Here is a 17,798-nt window from a genome sequence, read left to right on the forward strand (position 1 = left end):
AGGATATTTCCCCTTGTAGGAGAATCTGATGGCCTCATTGAGAGAAATGTAAAATATTAATCTTTCAAATCTATAAATAATGGAGGAGCAGCAGCATATCTGTTGAGGATTTTAGTATGGCCAGACAGCTGGTGATTAGACACTTGAAGGCATTCCTTCGGAGTTAAGGGCTTGCAAACATCAGTCGTGCAAGGCATTATATAAGGGAGCAATGCAAGGAAGAATCACATGCCGACACGAGGGCAGTGTATTACACAGAAATTCTTGGTAGGTTAAATAATTAACACAAATCACATGCACTCTATTAGGTTAGAAAGTACAATCACTGTGAGTAGACTCGTGCAATGTTTATATTGGATTAGTAGTGATGAATTAATCTCTTGAAGTCCAAAGTATAAACCTCAGCATGACAACTTGGTCAGCTAATTGAGCCAAAAAAGCCTGTTTCCATGCTGTAAAATACTAGTGAATTCTGAATTCTGTCAATTAAATAACAATGGATTAATACACTTGCATCGATATAGCAGCTTCATAAATACAGCGACATCATATGAAGAAGATGGATTGTCCTTAACAAGCCTGCTTTAGAAACTACTCTGGTCTCTCAGGAATATAGCAGTTTCTCATCAGCCCTCTGGAATTTCCCAATGTCTCTACCACAAAGTTCAACAGGAATGACACTTTAGATGAGCCATCATCGCAAACTTCAAACCAAATTCAGAAGCATCAAGTTCCTCGGAGGGCACTTGGCAAAGAATCTCACTTGGTCCCTGATCAACCAGCTCCATCGCCAAGAAAGCCCAGCAGCGCCTCGACTTCCTGCGAAGGCTGAGGAAAGTTCATCTCCCACCCTCCAGCCTCACTACATTCTATAGAGGATGTATCGAGAGCACCCTGAGAAATTGCTCCTGGTTTAGAAGCTGTACCACCTCGGACCGTAAGACCCTGCAGAGGGTGGTCAGCAGAAAAGATCATTGGGGGCTCTCTTCCTACCTTGATGGACATCCACAACACGCGATGTACACGGAAAGCAATAAACATTGCGATGGACTCCTCACACCCCTCATGTAAGCTGTTGTCCCTTCGGTCACCTAGTAGGAAGTACCGTAGCACTCAGGCCCTGACGTCCAGATTGGACAACAACTTCCCCCACCCCCTACCCCAATCCATCAGGCTTCTGAATTCCCAGAACATATGTGGATAGTGTACTGTGGACTTTTATTGTACGTCTTAATATTTTAACTTCTATTTATATAAATCTGCTCCATGACCCTGGAGAAACGCTATCTTGTCTTTACCATACAATGCATAGTATGAATGACAAATAAAAGTGATGACTTGAAATATCCCTCCAGTGCCAAACAATGATCCATGTCATAAGCGCTGCAATGTGTCGACCATACTCACAAAACCAAAGATTTCATCAATCATTCAAGACTTCCATCAAACTCTGTCTGTCCTGTCTAATTGGCAGGCCTGACCCAGCAAAGATGATATCATAGATACATAGAGTTGGGTGGGAATGCCCTGGGAGGACTCATCTTAAAATTCTGCATCTCATGGAGATTACATTCCTCTCTTTTCTTGAGTACAGCATTTTTTGCACTACCAACAAGTAGAAATTCTGCCTGGCCCACTGCAAAAAGAATTTCAGGGTTTTATGTGAGCAGTATAAAGTGGACTAAGCAAAATGACGCCAGAATCAAAGGATCAGATTAAAAAGTCCATTACTGCCATCTCAAATTGTGAATCAAAGTGAACAATAATAGGAAGAGAAAATTAACAAATCTCAAGTGAAAAATACATCTCTGAATTTTAGCAGTCATTTGGATTTGAAAATAGCCACAACTAATACTGGGAGCAGGTTCCACATCTCAGATTTGGAAAATGTACTTGGGGAAGTTAGTATTGTCATTTCTTCCTTCTGTTGGCCGTAGCAATGGGCTACTGATTCTGCTTCGTATGCATGGGAGTGCTACAGTCTCATAGCATGGATTGTGATGTTGCTGGTCACTGTCCAGCCTGGCAGACTACACGCAATATTCAACACCGCTCTTGTTGCAGAACAGCACTCCGCACAACGCTGTAAAAGCACCAAATCCGGTGCTGTCTGTTAGGAGTTTGTGTGTTCTCCCCATGTCTGTCTTGGTTTCCTCCAGGTGCTCCGGTTCTCCCCCACCCTTCAAAAAGTACAGGGGTTTTAGATTAATTGGGGTATTTGGGTGGCACTAACTCATGGACCAGAGGGTCTGTTACTGTCCTGCATGTCTAAATTTAAAATTAAATTTAAAAATAATTTAAATTGATCTATACAACCACGCACGTTATCTTTTTAAATTCCCACAACGCCAGTCTTCGGTCAATTTATTTCACTCCATGTGAGCACAAGAGCTGCCTGGTAACATTGACAATGGGCTTATTTTGCAATGTGCAAGATTGATACTCGATGATCAATTGTGCCTAAGCCAACTTGTTTCTGTAACGTTACAACACTAGTGTAGTCCCAAATTTGAAAATTGCTCAGATAAACAGGATAAGTTCAAGTCAGCCAGTTATTGCCTCAGCAACCCAACCATCTGGTTGAAGTGATTATCAATACTGCAATTAAGCTGGATATTGGTTTTATTTTCTCTGAGGATGATTGGTTAAGATATTTGTTATGGTAGTGTAACTAGACTGATAAATGCACGCTATGCAATGATTAATTATAATTTTTTTTACATCAATTAGACTTAACTCCTGAAAAACTAAAAAAGTCTGGTTTTCATGAATCAGATTTGTGTTTTAGATGTGGTAACTCTGTTGGAACTTTTTTCATGCGGTTTTGTCAATCTTTTTGGAAGAAAGTTCAATTGTTTCTAGAATACTTGTATAAGATTAAAATACCTTTAGATCCGACAGTATTTTTATTGGGTAGTTTGCAACCTCTGAAAGGTTTGGGATGAGATAAGTTTCAACTTGCTTTTGTATATTTAGCTTTATCTGTAGCAAAAAAATGTATTGCTAGTACGTGGAAAGATACAAATATGATTGATATTAATAGATGCCATAATGAGATGAAATATTGTTTAATAATGGAAAAAATTACATATTTTTCACCTGATAACTATAGTTTCTTTATTAATAAGTGGTTGCTATATTCAGAATATTTACATTTTGATTTACATTGATTAGATCTTAATATGTATGCTTAATTTTTTTTCTTCTCTTTATGGCTCTCCTTAGGAGAGTTGGCTGAAGGGGGGGGGGGTTTCTCTCTTTCTTTTCTTTTTTTTTAATATATATATAAAATATAACGTTCATGTTTATGGTTTATTGTTATATATGTTACTTATTATCTGTACTCTGAATCAATAAAGTTTAAAAAAAATACTGTAATTAAGCTACAACTACAAAAGTCCTGGTCAATGGTGCACAGCTTGTGGTTCATCAGGACAGATTAGCTCCACACCTGATGACAATCTTGATCCAGATAAAGCTGAGGCAGCTGAATTCCAGTGATAAATTAAAAACAAACTATGTTCACTGGAAATCTGAAATAAAATGGAAAATGATGAGGAAAGACTCAACAAGACAGGCTGCATCTGTGGAAAAAGAAACAAAATTTTGGAAGGAAGGTCCTTTATCAGAAGTGAGTAAGGGAGAAATGAAATAGTTTTAGGTAGCAGAAAATGTCAGAGGATTAGTGGAACAAGCCTGAAAACCAGCTGAACACAATCTGCTGGAGGACCTCCTCATGTTTAACAACATGGGGGGGGGGGTAGGAATCCTCTAGCAGATTATGTCTAGCTTCAGATTCCAGCATCTAAAGTCTCCTGAAAGCAAGTTTAGGTAGCAGATATTAGTTTTTGTTCAGACTTGAAAGACCCTGGCCTCCATTTTAATTGACCATCCCACTCTGACCTTTTGTCTGAGCCTCTGCATTCTTAGAAAAAATATGAGATCCAACATAAGCAAGAGAGGAAAAAAAATACTTCATCTACATTCTGGGCACACTGAAGCTTGTTGGGCTCAAACAGAATTCTCCAACTTCAGATAACTTGCTTTTTCATTATGCCTTTTCAAGTCGGCCTCCGCATGGAGACCAGCTTAAAAGATGCACGAAAAGGTATTTCTTACCTTTTCATGCAGGCCCAGAAAAGCTTGTTCAGAAGTCCCCTTTCAGCCTGGAGGTGACTAAGGTGTTGATGTAGCTTTCAGGAGGTATGGCTACTGGTGCCATACATATGTGCCGAGCAATGGCCGACTTCGTTACCCAGAATCCCTCATGCAGCAGGAACTGCTCTGCGTTTCCCAGAATGATTCCAGCTGCATGGGAGATTATGGGTAGGGTAGACAGCCATTGCTCTGCCGCATATTGAGCCACTGGCGCCGACAAGAAGCCCAAAGGGCGAAGCAGCCCAGTGAGGTGCCAGAGGCACTGTCACAGGCCTCACAGCACATTCCCCTCTCCCCTGACAACCCCTGCCAGCCACCCCTGCCCTGAGGGGGTCAGGGAGGGAGAGGGATGAGTGAGATGGGTCACCAGCTGATGACATAACTGTGATGTCGTCAGCCCGCCCCTAGCCAGCCACTTGCAGCGGCGTTACTTTCATGCTAGGTGGCCCTTCCCCCGAGAGGGATTGCAGTTGGCGCCTTGGAGCCAGCCAGGGCACATTCATGGAGGTTAGTCTCTCAACGGAAAATCTCTGCCTTTACACTCGGGCTTTTTGATTGTATGAAAGAGCCTTTTTTGTTTATATCAGAACTGCACAATTTTTGCTTAGCATTCCTTTTTATCATTTGCATATTCTGGCAATTACAACATAAGCAATACATCATACAAAAGGAACTTAACTATCCATATATCGACAATAACATTTTGCAACCATTCCCCTCCCTCTCCTTCTCTGCTACCAAGACTAACTTGTTTTCTCTCTTTTACAGTTCTCAAGAAAGTTTGACCTGTTTCTCCTTCCACAGATGCTGCCTGACCTATTGAGTTTCTTTTTTTTTTATTGTTGCTGAATTCCAACAATGCATTAGGACAGTAATTAATAAAAAGTGATATCAACACAACGTGTAAAAATACAATCAGTCGAATCCAAAGAGAGATGGCGGCATTGAGTGGGTGGTGGGGTGACTCTCCACTGCTGGAGATGGTCCTAGCATAAAGGAAGATGATTATTGTCACCAGACAGCAATCATCTGAGCTCCAAGACATCTTTGAAGAAATTCCACAGGGCAGAGTCTGAAATCTAACCATTTTTAGAACGACATCAATGGTTTACCCTGGGTTTAAAAAAAAAGTAGGGCTGTTCTCCATATTGTTCAGCTACTCAGGTAACTGAACAGATTGTGCCCACAAACGCAGCAAAATCCAGGCTAGACTTTGGCTAAAGATCAGACAAAATTTGCTCTTTTGTCCAGTTATGCTGAACTGAATGTGATACATCAATACAAAAAGCTTACTTTACAATGAAGGGCCTTAAATGTCAACCACTCACTAAGAGTCTAGAGCAGCCATTCTCATTTTTTTTTGGCTATGCACCCCCCCCCCACTCAAAGTTTATGGGCCCCTTCTCTGTGAAGCAATCAAGTTTTGGTTTATTCCATACTCCTCTCTTACCAAGCACAAAAATATTCATGTTGCGTGAGGTGAAAAGAAAACTCAGATGTACTGTGGCCCTGTCGGGCCCCCACTGAGAATAGCTGCTCTAGATATCTACTTCCTGCTTTTTTTTTTAAACAAATTTTTTTCTGCATGAAGCAAGATATTGAGGATGTGTGATGGGAACACAAAACCCCTTGGTATCTGGCACCTATGGAGATTGGTTGATATCGGATTAGTTGCTTGAGAATCCATGTTGCACGATTGGCGAAGTAATGGCAAGATGCGCCAATGTTAAACTTACTTTTTATTTAACCTCTTTATTTTGTACTGTTTTTTAACCTTGAATTCTCGATAACAGGGGTGTTACTGTATTAAAACAACAATCTGACATGTTTTTCCTCCACGGTGGATCTTTGAAATTTCCACTTTTAATAAAATACTTCCAGGTACCCTCTCTGCCACTGAGAATCACCAAATCATAAATAAATTTGTCCAACATGGCTGAGCTAAATCTGACAGTATTAGCGATTTAAATTAATGCTTTTTAGCATCAACCTTCATAATTTTTGTGTTCCTATTTGTTTTCCTATTTCAACTTACAACATTTTCAATTGTGCTAATAAATGAAGACTTCAGAAACCTTAGAAATATTAGAGCACTGAAATAGGTTACAATTCAATAGTGATTTAAAAAAACTTGTTCAAATGTTCCGATTGTAATTCCAATTGCGATATTTAATTCTAAGCACAACCTTAACCAAGATGGTAACTGAGGACTGACTCTTGTTCACATTTTTGCTCCAAAAGTCGCCATTGTATAGAATTATTTCAACTGACTGGAAATAATTGCTGACAATATTGCTGCAGACGACAATATTAATTCAGCCCGACATGGAAATAAAACTAAGTAGAAGCTAATTGGAGCGGACACATTGGAGGGTTTAAAGTGGCAAAGATTAACATCAATTAGCTTCTTGGCAGACATTAATTTCACCCACCGTTATCCTGGCCCAACATACGAGGGTCATTAGTATTCACTGTTCAATCAAAATATTTCAAATACAGAAAGGAATAAATAAAATGGAATACTATAACAAGTAATTTAATGGAATGATCATTTTCAAAAGATCAAAACGACAGCAGAGCCTTCCAATTTCCTGGCACTACATGGTGAAGCAGCAAAGCACCAAATCACATCCAATAATCTTCAGAAGCATCAGGCTCCAGCCACTGCTCTGGGGAACCACACATCCACTCAAGACAGAGATACAATGCAAACATTTAGAGCATGATTGAAACCCAACCTTATGCACCATTGACAGCTGTTTCCTGAACAGTTTATTTCAATTCAGACAATTCACCAATTCTTTAGCTCAAAAATCTAACAGTATATGTTCCTCTCTTCCATTGCTGCAATTTGTGTAAAGATCCTCTCACACAATATTAAGTACCAAGTTCCAAAATACAGATCAAAGCATGAAGATCAATGGCTTTGTAATGTCTTAAACTAGATGAGTGATACATGAGGGAAACTGCTTCTTATTGCTGTGTATCACAATGGGATGGGATGTGCTGCCAAAGTGACCATGCTAAGGTGCTGTGATACAGCACAGGGATGAAAGAACAAAGTATTTGTGGTAGAGGATTATGGTGTCAAATGCCTTAAATATTTTTCAACTTGTATTCATCCAAGCAAGGCAGATACAGTAATTAAATTTTTTAAAAATATGCAATAACTGACCAATTATATTTTCTACTTCACATAGAAAGGCAAGGAAGCAGTTATACAAGTGGGAAAACTCATGGTAAAAAAAAATTATACTGATATGTGATAAGCATATTGCAATTAAGGGCATAGCAACGATGAACACACAAGTTAAAATTTCTTACTTGACTCCATATCTTTCCCTGAACATGATATGGTCCCTGTAAGTCCGGTTCACATCGAGGTCGATCTGCCTAATATCAGGAGATATTGCTCGTGCCCGGTTCTTAAGTTTCTTATTTTTTTCAAGAAAAAAGTTGGAGAAAATAAATAAATTTTACAATTTGACCACAATATTCATCAAAAAAAATTTTGAATTGTTGAAATACTTAATGTGATACAACTGTGCAAAATATAGTTCCTGCAGTAAAAAACACAAAAATGATGGAGAAACTCAGCAGGTCTCTCAGCACCCATACACGGGAGGTAAAGATATACCCTATAATCAACACGTCGGGCATGAGCCCTTCTTCGAGGTATAGTCGAAGAGCTTGAGAGCAGCAGGGAGTGCAGAGGGGGAGCAGTGAGAGAGATTATCACAGAACTTCTCTCAAAGAGAGGAGGAGAACTTCTTCCCTCAAAGAGACTTCACAGTGAAGCAGCTGAATGGAGTGAAAGACAAAAGTCTGCAGACACCATGATTAGAGTAAAAACACGAAAATGTTGAAGGAATTCAGCAGGTCTTGCAGTGTCCATAGGAGCTAAAGACATACAACCGTTTGGGCCTGAGCCCTTCTTCAAGGTAGATCTTCAAGACAGCATCTGCAGATTTTCATATTTCACTCCATGTAATTCCTACAAAATATTTACATTTTAAATGGATCTCCAGATTAATTCCTATTTAATAACTTTCTTCTTTGGCTTGGCTTCGCGGACGAAGATTTATGGAGGGGGTAAAAAGTCCACGTCAGCTGCAGGCTCGTTTGTGGCTGACAAGTCCGATGCGGGACAGGCAGACACGGTTGCAGCGGTTGCAGGGGAAAATTGGTTGGTTGGGGTTGGGTGTTGGGTTTTTCCTCCTTTGCCTTTTGTCAGTGAGGTGGGTATGGTATTTACAAGTTAGGAAAAACCAGTGCAACTGAAATATAGTTTTAATATATAACAATTTGGTGATTTGTTTTCTCATGCCCATGACCCTGAGTCACCCTTCACATGCCATAAACCAATTAGTAATTTTTGATTGGACGTGCGCTTGAGACAGGGACTAGTAAGTAGGTCATGGAAAGCAAAGAATGGTACTGCAAGCAAAACTGCTCTCCATTGCACATCAACCAGAAGCAATTTTCGGAGCTTCAGTGAAATGCCCAGCCTTAGTGAGGGAAGTAACAAACTACCACAGAAAGTTAAAAGGTGTGGGAAAAATGTGAAATCATCTATTTAATAATTAAAGACAGTTATCAATATTCATATGGGGAAAATATAGAAATCCATAACTACCAATTTATTCTAATCTAAGCTTCGAAAAAATAAAAATATGATTCTAGTCAGAAATGCTGAAAACTTACATCGTACAAGTCCTTTTTCTCCAGTTTTATTTTTTGTATTTCTAGAAGCAATGACCAGACTTCACCTCTCAGTTGCAGAGGGATTCCCTTATAAATTCTCCGCACCATCTTAGAAATAAAGTAAGAAAAAAGATACATTACAGTATTTGTTTGCTACATTCTGAGATAAAGGATTGCAAAGCTTCGTATAAATGCTCAGAAAAAGCAAAATATCCATATGCTATGTGGGAATTTGCTAAATTGCTCAATAGACCAAAATCTGAAAAATCTAAATTAAGATGAGTTTTATACTAATCGGGCAATTTGCCTCAAAGAACTTGTTAGCCTGAATCACTTGAGTAATCCTCATATATTTTCCAGTTATGAAATCGAATAATGGTAATTTTTCCAACTACAGGGCTTAACCCTTAAGGATGTGGCCATTTTGAACCTTTCATAATATGTACCCATGGACTGGGTCTATGGGTAAACTGCAGTAAGAACACCAGTATGTGCCAGCAGGAGGTTTGGTATAAAACCAGTCCCAGAAAATTGGGATAGAGTATACGCGCTTGTTGGTGGTCCCACAAAACCAGGACATGAAGTTCAAAGGATTAAATCAGACTTCTGCCAATTCATAGTCTTAAATGCATACAAAAATTGTTCAGCAAAGATTGATTTTCCATTTTTCAGTCTGGTTACATGCAGGGATAGGAATAAGGAAGAGTATGGTGGATAGAAAGAGAGTCAAATAACACCATTAATCTAAATAAGCCACTGTCTTATTACAAAGACAACTGCATTTTTTATGCAAATGAAGAGTTTTTAATGTGATTAACGGCAAAATTAACTGAATAAAAGGAGCACATTTTATATATCATCCAATTTTCCTTAAAAATGTCAAAGATTAATTTACAGGAGTGTATCAAAATTGCAGGGTTTACTGTAATTTTACTGTTAGATGATACGAGCATCAGACACATGAATATAACAAGAAACAGGAATGGCCAAAAGGCTTCTTCATCATTTAACAAAATTATAGATGATCTGAAGTTGGCATTGGTGGTACCTGCTCAGTCTAATCTCCGATTTCACAAATATTGGCCTTGGAATCAAAAAGAAATCCTCCGGAGCTCACTGGAGCAGTAAATTCCAGACACTTGACCAGGGAAGAATTTGTTCCTTCATTCCACCTTAAATGTGCATCTTTTGTTGTGAAACAATGCCCACTAAATTCTCATAAAGGGATCATCCCCTCAGTAATGACCTTCCCTAGCACCATATGAATCTTATAATATCCTTTTCTACAGATTCAACACACTTTGCCTTTCTTCATTAAGCAACTCCTTCAAGCCAGAAATCAACCAACTGAACCTTCTCTGAACCGACTTATACGCCCTTCCTCATATATGGAAACCAAATTTTGTTTGCAATCCTTCAGATCGAATACTGGAAACACCCCAACAGGTGTAGCAAGAATTCCCCAATTTTATACTCTGTAAAACAAAAAGTTAATATTTCATTTTCTTGTGACTGCTCTCATTGTCTCCACATTAATGTTTCATGAACGAGAACAGTATATTCCTTTCACGAAGCGTATTCTGTAACATTCAACCTTCGAACAATAAATCTACTTTCCTATTCTCCCTACCAAAATTCTGTTGTGGCCCTCCATCACAGTGATCAAACCGGCACTCCAGGCGGACGAACAGCAAGGGCAGCCAGTGACCCCAAAATGATGCTGGCCCCGCTGCACAGACAACAGACAGGGGAAGAAGGGATTGTCATACAGGAGGGGGTACCCATGTGTGGGAAACCCGCTTTTGTTATACAGGTTGGGGCAAACGGCGGGAACGCAAGAGGGATAAAAGTTGGGCTTGAGCCACAAGAAAACAGAGCCTAACCTGACTACACCCATGAGTTTGTCTTTCTTTCGAGTAGCGTGATGCTACAATTGGTGACCCCAATGGTTTAGATGGCATCTAAACCCAACAATGAGAAAGCCAGCAACACTCCACACAGTTGCCCTCAAGCTGCCAACATTTTGGACCAATCAGACATGCATGTGGTTTGTTCAGACTGAGGTGCAGTTTCAGATCCGTCAGATTACTGCAGAATCCACCCAGTACTATCACATGGTGCGTGCCCTGGCCCAGAACACGGTGAGCCAGGTGGCCGACTTCATCCAGAAGCCCCCATTGGAAGGCGCATACACCGCCTTCAAGGACTTGCTAATCAAGACCTTCGGGCTCTCACAGCATGAGAGGGGGGCACATCTGCTCCATCTGCACAGCCTAGGGGTAGGCCCCCTGTTGGCCCTCATGAAAGAGATGCTGGGCCACCTGGGCAAACATGAGCCCTGCATCATGTTTGAGCAGGCATTCCTGGAGCACCTGCCCGAGGACATCCAACTGCTCCTGGCAGAAGGCGATTTCAGTAACCCCCAGAAAGTCGCAGCACGAGTGGACATCCTGTGGAAGCAGAAAAGAGAGTGTTTGGCATCCTGAGGGGCTCATTGGTAAATTCCGCAGCCAGACCAGTGCAGACCCATCAAATGAGCAGCACCCCCACAGAGGAGGCAATCCCAACGACCAGTGGTGCTTCTACCATCAGCGATGGGGTTCCAGTGCCTGCTGAAGCAGGCCACCATATACTTTCCAGGGAAACATCGGGGCCAGCCATCGCTAACAGACATGACAGCTGGCTAACAAGATAGCCTCCTATATGTGTGTAGCCGCCAGTCCAAACGGTGATTCCTCATGGACACAGGAGCAGAGGACAATGTCCTGTCTCCGTTTGGACAGGACACCAGGAACAGGGAGTCGGGCCCCACGCTGAGGGCTGCCAACAACAGCACCATCCAGACCTATGGTACACACAAGGTCCAATTGCGGCAGTGGAACAGCCTCTCCTCGAGGCAGACCTCCTGTGCGCCCATTATCTGCTCATGGTCCTCAAGGGCTGGAGGCTCGTCCACGCAATTACTTTCCAAAACTCCCCCCTCAAAGATGCCAAACTTCCAGCTCTCCACCTGGACTCCATGCAGCAATCCACCAATGAGTACACCAAGGTCTTACCGAGTTCCCGACAGTGCTCACCCTCCCAATTAACCACAGCGATGCCCCGGCATGGGGTACAGCACCATATCCTTACCCAGAGCCTGCAGCTCCACGCATGAGGAAGTTACCTCCCTCCAGAGAAGCTCCAGCTAGCAAAGGAGGAATTCAAGAAACCGCAGGAGCTCGGTATCGTAGAGTGGTCAGACAGCCCATGGGCTTCTCCCCTTCACATGGTGTCCAAAGCAACTGGGGGCTGGAGACCATGCAGTGACTAAAGTCAACTCACCGAGGCCACAACACCAGATCCATACCCCTTACCACACATCCAGGACCTTGCGGCTAACCTGCACGGGGCAAAGATCTTTTCCAAAGTGGACCTCATGCTGTGTTATGATCAGATCCCGGTCCACCCTGATGATATCCCCAAGACCACCATCATCACTCAGTTCGGCCTGTTCAAATTCCTGCAAATGCCGTTCGGATTGAAAAACGCTGCACAAACTTTCCAGCGGCTAATGGATGCTGTGGGCTGAGACCTGGATAACACCCTCCTCTGCTTAGACGATATCCTCATGGTGAGCAGGAACTGGCAAAAACACGACGCACCTCCTCAACTTCTACACCTGGCTGAGTGAGTTCGGACTGACGATCAACCCAGCCAAATGCCAATTTGGGTTGGAGACCAACGACTTCCTGGGCCAGAGAATAACCAAGGAAGGGGCCACACAGCAAGGTGGAGGCCATTCAGAAATTCCCTAGGTCCAGCATGACGAGGGAGCTACAGGAATTCATGGGGATGATCAACTTCTACCACAGGTTCATCCCATCAGCTGCTTGGATCATGCGGCCCTTGTTAGCCAAGATAGCAGGCAAGGCGAAGACATCACATGGGACAAGAAGTTAGCGAAGGCCTTTGTGAAGGCCAAGAAAGCCTTGGCAGGCACCACTAATTTGGCACACGCCAGAGCAGACGCTCCAATGGCCCTGACAGTGGACACCTCAGGAATGGCGGTCGGCAGAGTTTTGGAGCAGCAGATTAAAGGGAGTTAGCGGCCGCTGGCTTTCTTCAGCAAACATCTGCAGTCTCAAGAATTGAAGTACAGTGCTTTCGACAGGGAGCTACTGGTACTGTACTTGGCCATCCACCACTTCAGATACTTGAGGGCAGGTTTTGTATTTTTTTTTATAAATATTCGGCCTTCACATACTACAAGCCCCTGACTTTCACCTTGTCCAAGATCTCGGACCCCTGGTCAGCCCATCAGCAACATGACTTGTCTTACATCTTGGAGTACACCACAGATGCAAGGCATGTCTGTGGCAAGGACAACGGGTGGTGGCCGATGCATTGTATGGACAGGGTATCTCGAGGAGTGGAATTTGCGGCGCTGGCAGAGGCGAAGCAAGCCTACAAGGAGATGCCCCAGTACAGGACAGCCATGTCAGGACATCCCAGTCAGCACAGTTAACACCAACTTCCTGTGTGATGTGGCCATCAGCCAGGTCAGACCTATTGTCTCAGAGAGATGGCAGGTTTTCGATTCCATCCACGGACTGGCTTACACATTCATCAGGACCACGGGGTGGGGGGGCATGTGGCAGCCCGCCGCTGCAGCAATCAAACTGGCACTCCAGGTGGACGAATAGCAAGGGCAGCTTAAAGGCCATCGACCCCAAAATGGTGCTGGCCCCGCTGTACAGTCAACAGACGGGGACAGCACGCGGGGAAGAAGGGATTGTCACGCGAGAGGGTATCCACGCACGGGGAAACCCTTTTTTATACGGGTCGTTACATCAGCAAATGAGGCAAACTGCAGGAACGTGAGGGGTATAAAAGTCCAATAAAACACAGAGCCTAACCTGACTACATTCATGAGTGTCTTTCTTTCGAGTAGCATGTGGCTACAATTCCATATTTCCCCACACATCTACTCATGTATTCTAACAATATCACTTTCGAGACTCTTAACTTCGCAACCCATCTTTGAATTCCAGCAGTGTACAATACAGCAGTTTATGCTTTACTGAAGTTATTCATGTAAATAATTTAGGCCTTTCCTTTTGTACCATATTAATTATGGCCCAACATCCTAAAAAGAGCCCACTTATCCTTACTCTCTTATGTTGTAACTTGTCAAATCGGTTCTGAAATTTCAAAGGCACTTTAATATTTTTTTATCCAACTCCACTCAATACATCCTGAAAGAACAGGAATAAACAATTATTTTCATAAAGCTGTTGCTTCTTTCAAAAAGCTACCCATATATGGGTATGTGCCACTTAATGTAAACGACATGTTCTGTGAAGAAATTGGATGTTATGCAATGTGAACGTTGTACTAACTCCATTTTGCATACTTAGCAAAGCTATATGGGATATTGCAGTGTACCTGTAAACTTTTAATTTGTAAGTAGGGATCAGTGTGGGGACCGACCTGAGACTGTGGGCAGAGAGCGGGGCAGTGGGATCAGCGTGGGGACTGACATGAGGCTGTGGGCAGAGAGTGGGGCACTGGGAGCAGTGTGGGGACCAACACAGGGCTGTCGGGAGAGAGCGGGGCACCGGGATCAGTTTGGGTAGACAGCATACAATTTCCTCTAACTAGCTTTTTCAAAATTGCTGCAGATTTGCTAACAGTAACTGAATAATTATGGGACCGCGGACTTGTCAGCCATTGCCCGAAAAGACAATAAGCGGTGCATACCTGTATTAGCCTTCTATATTAAAGTTCCATCTGAAGCAAAAGTGAAAATTGTCTCAAAAATTACTGTACGCTAATGGTTAAAAAAAATCTAAGGAATAACTGTGCATAAATGAAGTGAATAAATTATGCTTTGAGTTATGTATAACAGCTTTCATTATTGACTTGCTAATATACAGATAAGAATATCCAGATCTCACTGCTGACCTTTAATGTTCACTAAACCAATTATTCAGACTACAATACTCATAATGGGTCCAGAAGCTGAATGACAATGACGTTAGGTTTATTGTTATACACATAACACAATGTACAATTGCACCAAAATGCTTTCTTGCTGCAACCAAACAGGTACGCTAGAAATACCAACTACAATAGTTTACATGAAATTACCCCAGTACCGAGAGAGACAATAAATATAGACAAGAGTGCAAGAAAAAAGTGGTGTTTCAACAGCATCTTTTGTTGTTCTGGAGTACTTCGTCATTACAGTATTGAGGGGAAGTTCAAAAACCTAATAGCCACAGGTCAAAAATGGTTCTTGAACCTTTTATTAATTATTAGAATCAAATGCATAGTACACTACAGTAAGATTTATCCTGATTAAAGTGAGATCCAATCATCTGTGTCCTGGGGTGCTGACTGTTCAAATTATTGATGTGATTTGGCACAGTAAGTCCATTTGAAATCATCATCCACAAACTCATCCATGCTGAGGAAGTTGATCATTTGCAATTCTTCCAATTTAGTGTACTGCATTAGACTTCCTGTATTCTCTGGAGAAACTGTATTCTCAAGGAGTAACTGCTTTCCAGAAGTCTAACATCAAGCACCCACCTCCGCCACACGAAACCTGTTCATGTTCCTTTCGTCCCCATTCAGATTTTTACAACAGTGTGAGGAAAAAGGTTATTATGATTACAGAGTTTTGGACATTTGCCTTTATACACAGTTTACTGCTGGAAGCATTACAATTCTGTGAATACAAAATACCTGCTATTTTTCCAAGCAGCCCAAAGTTTTCAAATGATAAATCCAACAGTTATGAATAGTTAACCCTAAGGACATGGAAGCTGGAATGGATTTTTCAAATGTAGTTTCATAGTTAATATTCAATAAGTGAAATTTAGTGTCCATTTTATTCAAGAGTTTAACATTTAATTGAACAAATGGGAGCTGGATTTAGGCGATAAGCAAAGCCCACAGCAGGAAAACATGAAAAATGTTATATTCATATCAAGTTTCAATTATAGGTACTTTGATTAAAAACTGAAGCTCCTGTGCATTTAAAATAAAAGAGCAGGCCAGGCAGGGAGAGAGCAAGTTCGAGAGAGATAAACTGAGTTGGTATTACAGATCAATAACTTTTTTTTTGGATCAGAACTGTTCCAATGGCATGATAAACAAAAGAGTGGGTTTGTAGCAGGTGGATCAGTTTCTTCCCTCAGATGAAGGGGTGGTAAGTTAATTGGTCACTATAAATTCTCTCTCATATGTAGGTGAGTGTTAAAAATCTGGGGCACTTTAATTAAAAATGGGGAGAACCATTCCCTTGCTGACATGTCTATCCATGGTCTCATGCACTGCTAGACTGTGACACCACATCTTCCATCTGGGGACCTTCCAACTGATTCAAATTTATTGTCAGAGAGCATGCATGACATCACATCCAACCTTGAGCTTGTTTTTTCCTGTAGGTGTGGCAGAATTACCACTAATTGGTAGTGCAAAAAATAAACTGTACACAGCGTAAGCATGTAAACAAAGAACTGTAAACAGATAACAAATGAAAGCAAACTGCGCAATACAGAGAGAACAAAGAAAATCAATAAAGTTCACAAGAGTCTTTAAATGAGCCTCTGATTGAGTTTGTCATTGAAGAATCTGATGGCAGGATAGCAGCTGTTCCTGAAGCTGGTAGTGCAAGTTTTGTGGCACCAACGCCTCTTTCCTGATGGCATTAGGGAGAACAGATGATTGCTGCTGCTCCCTGACAGCAGCGTTCTTTGCAAATGCATGCAATAGTGGGGAGGGTTTTGTCTGTGATGCCCTGGGCTGTGTCCATTACCTTTTTGAGGGCTTTACGCTCAAGGGCATTGTTGTCCCCATACCAGACCACACCTCTATCGAAATTTGTCAGAGTTTCTGGTGTCATGCTGGACCTCCACAAACTGCTGAACAAGTAGAGGCGCTAATGTGCTTTCATCCCGATGCCATTGGTGTGTTGAGTCCTGAAAAGACCATACAAGATAGTGTCCCCCAAGAACTTAAAATCGCTCACCCCCTCTGATCCCCCAACAATCACTGGATTGTACACCTCTTGCTTTCCTTTCCTGGTCAACAATCAGCTCCTTATTTTTGGAGACAATGAGTGCAAGGTTACTGTTGGTGCACCATTCAGTTACGTTTTCAATCCCCTTCCTTTATGCAAACCACAACCATTGACATCTCTAGCTTCTGTTAGAAACACCCCACCCATCTACCCGTATTCTTTCTTCCCTTTTCTTTCACTGAGCCAAAATCAACTCTCACCTTTTCTATTATCATATCCAATTAACACCTTTTGGTTGTTGGACTGTACTCCTCCCCCTCCTTTAATTCAAACCTGTCTTTTTTTCATTCATACGTTGAGGGAGCGCTCAGGCCCAAAACATCAGTAATATCCCTCCTATGACACTGCGAGATCAGCTGACTTCCTCCATCTTGATGTGATGCGAACAAAACTCTCCATACAAGCTTCCTGACCTGCTTAGTATTTTCAGCATGTTCTTTTATGTGAAATTTGCAATGTTCTCATGTTGTTTTTATCATCTCTGCACTTACTCATCTTCGATTTGCCTCAGATGATTTCCAATTATCAAGACTTCACCACCTTCTCTCAGCCAGCATCATCATTTACTTCATTCAGATTGCAGCAAACAAAGAATTGAAGGAGGAACTCAGCTGGTGACAGCATCCATGAGTAGAAATGGTTTACCCTTTATCAAGACTATTTCTACCTGTGGATGTTATCGGACTTGTTGAGTTCCTACAGTAGGTCTTTGTTGTTCAAGAATCCAATATCTGCATTTTTCGTGTTTTTCTTAGATTGTACTCAATCACAAAACTCTGTTCTTCTCTCTATGTAAATTGAAACATACTGATTTGCTACGTTTTCCTAATTTGATGCTGCCACAAAAATTCCTGCATTTTCTGTT

General features: G+C 41.8%; 1 protein-coding gene across 13 annotated transcripts in view; it reads right to left on the reverse strand.

Moving 5' to 3' along the window:
- usp6nl (USP6 N-terminal like) overlaps window positions 1-17,798 on the reverse strand; it is a 955,431-nt gene that overhangs the window by 862,587 nt on the left and 75,046 nt on the right. For all 13 annotated transcript variants that reach the window (XR_011348145.1, XR_011348146.1, XR_011348148.1 and 10 more), the window contains exons 6-7: window positions 8,863-8,970; window positions 7,483-7,592 (exon numbers count right to left, since the gene is read on the reverse strand). Coding sequence is in view for 1 of the 13 variants with exons in the window: in XM_069908956.1 (XP_069765057.1) it covers window positions 7,483-7,592; window positions 8,863-8,970 (218 nt within the window). In the remaining 12 variants the exon portion in view is untranslated. The remainder of the gene's footprint in view (window positions 1-7,482; window positions 7,593-8,862; window positions 8,971-17,798) is intronic.

This window comes from Narcine bancroftii, chromosome 13, assembly GCF_036971445.1.
Source record: "Narcine bancroftii isolate sNarBan1 chromosome 13, sNarBan1.hap1, whole genome shotgun sequence".
NCBI lineage: Eukaryota > Metazoa > Chordata > Chondrichthyes > Torpediniformes > Narcinidae > Narcine > Narcine bancroftii.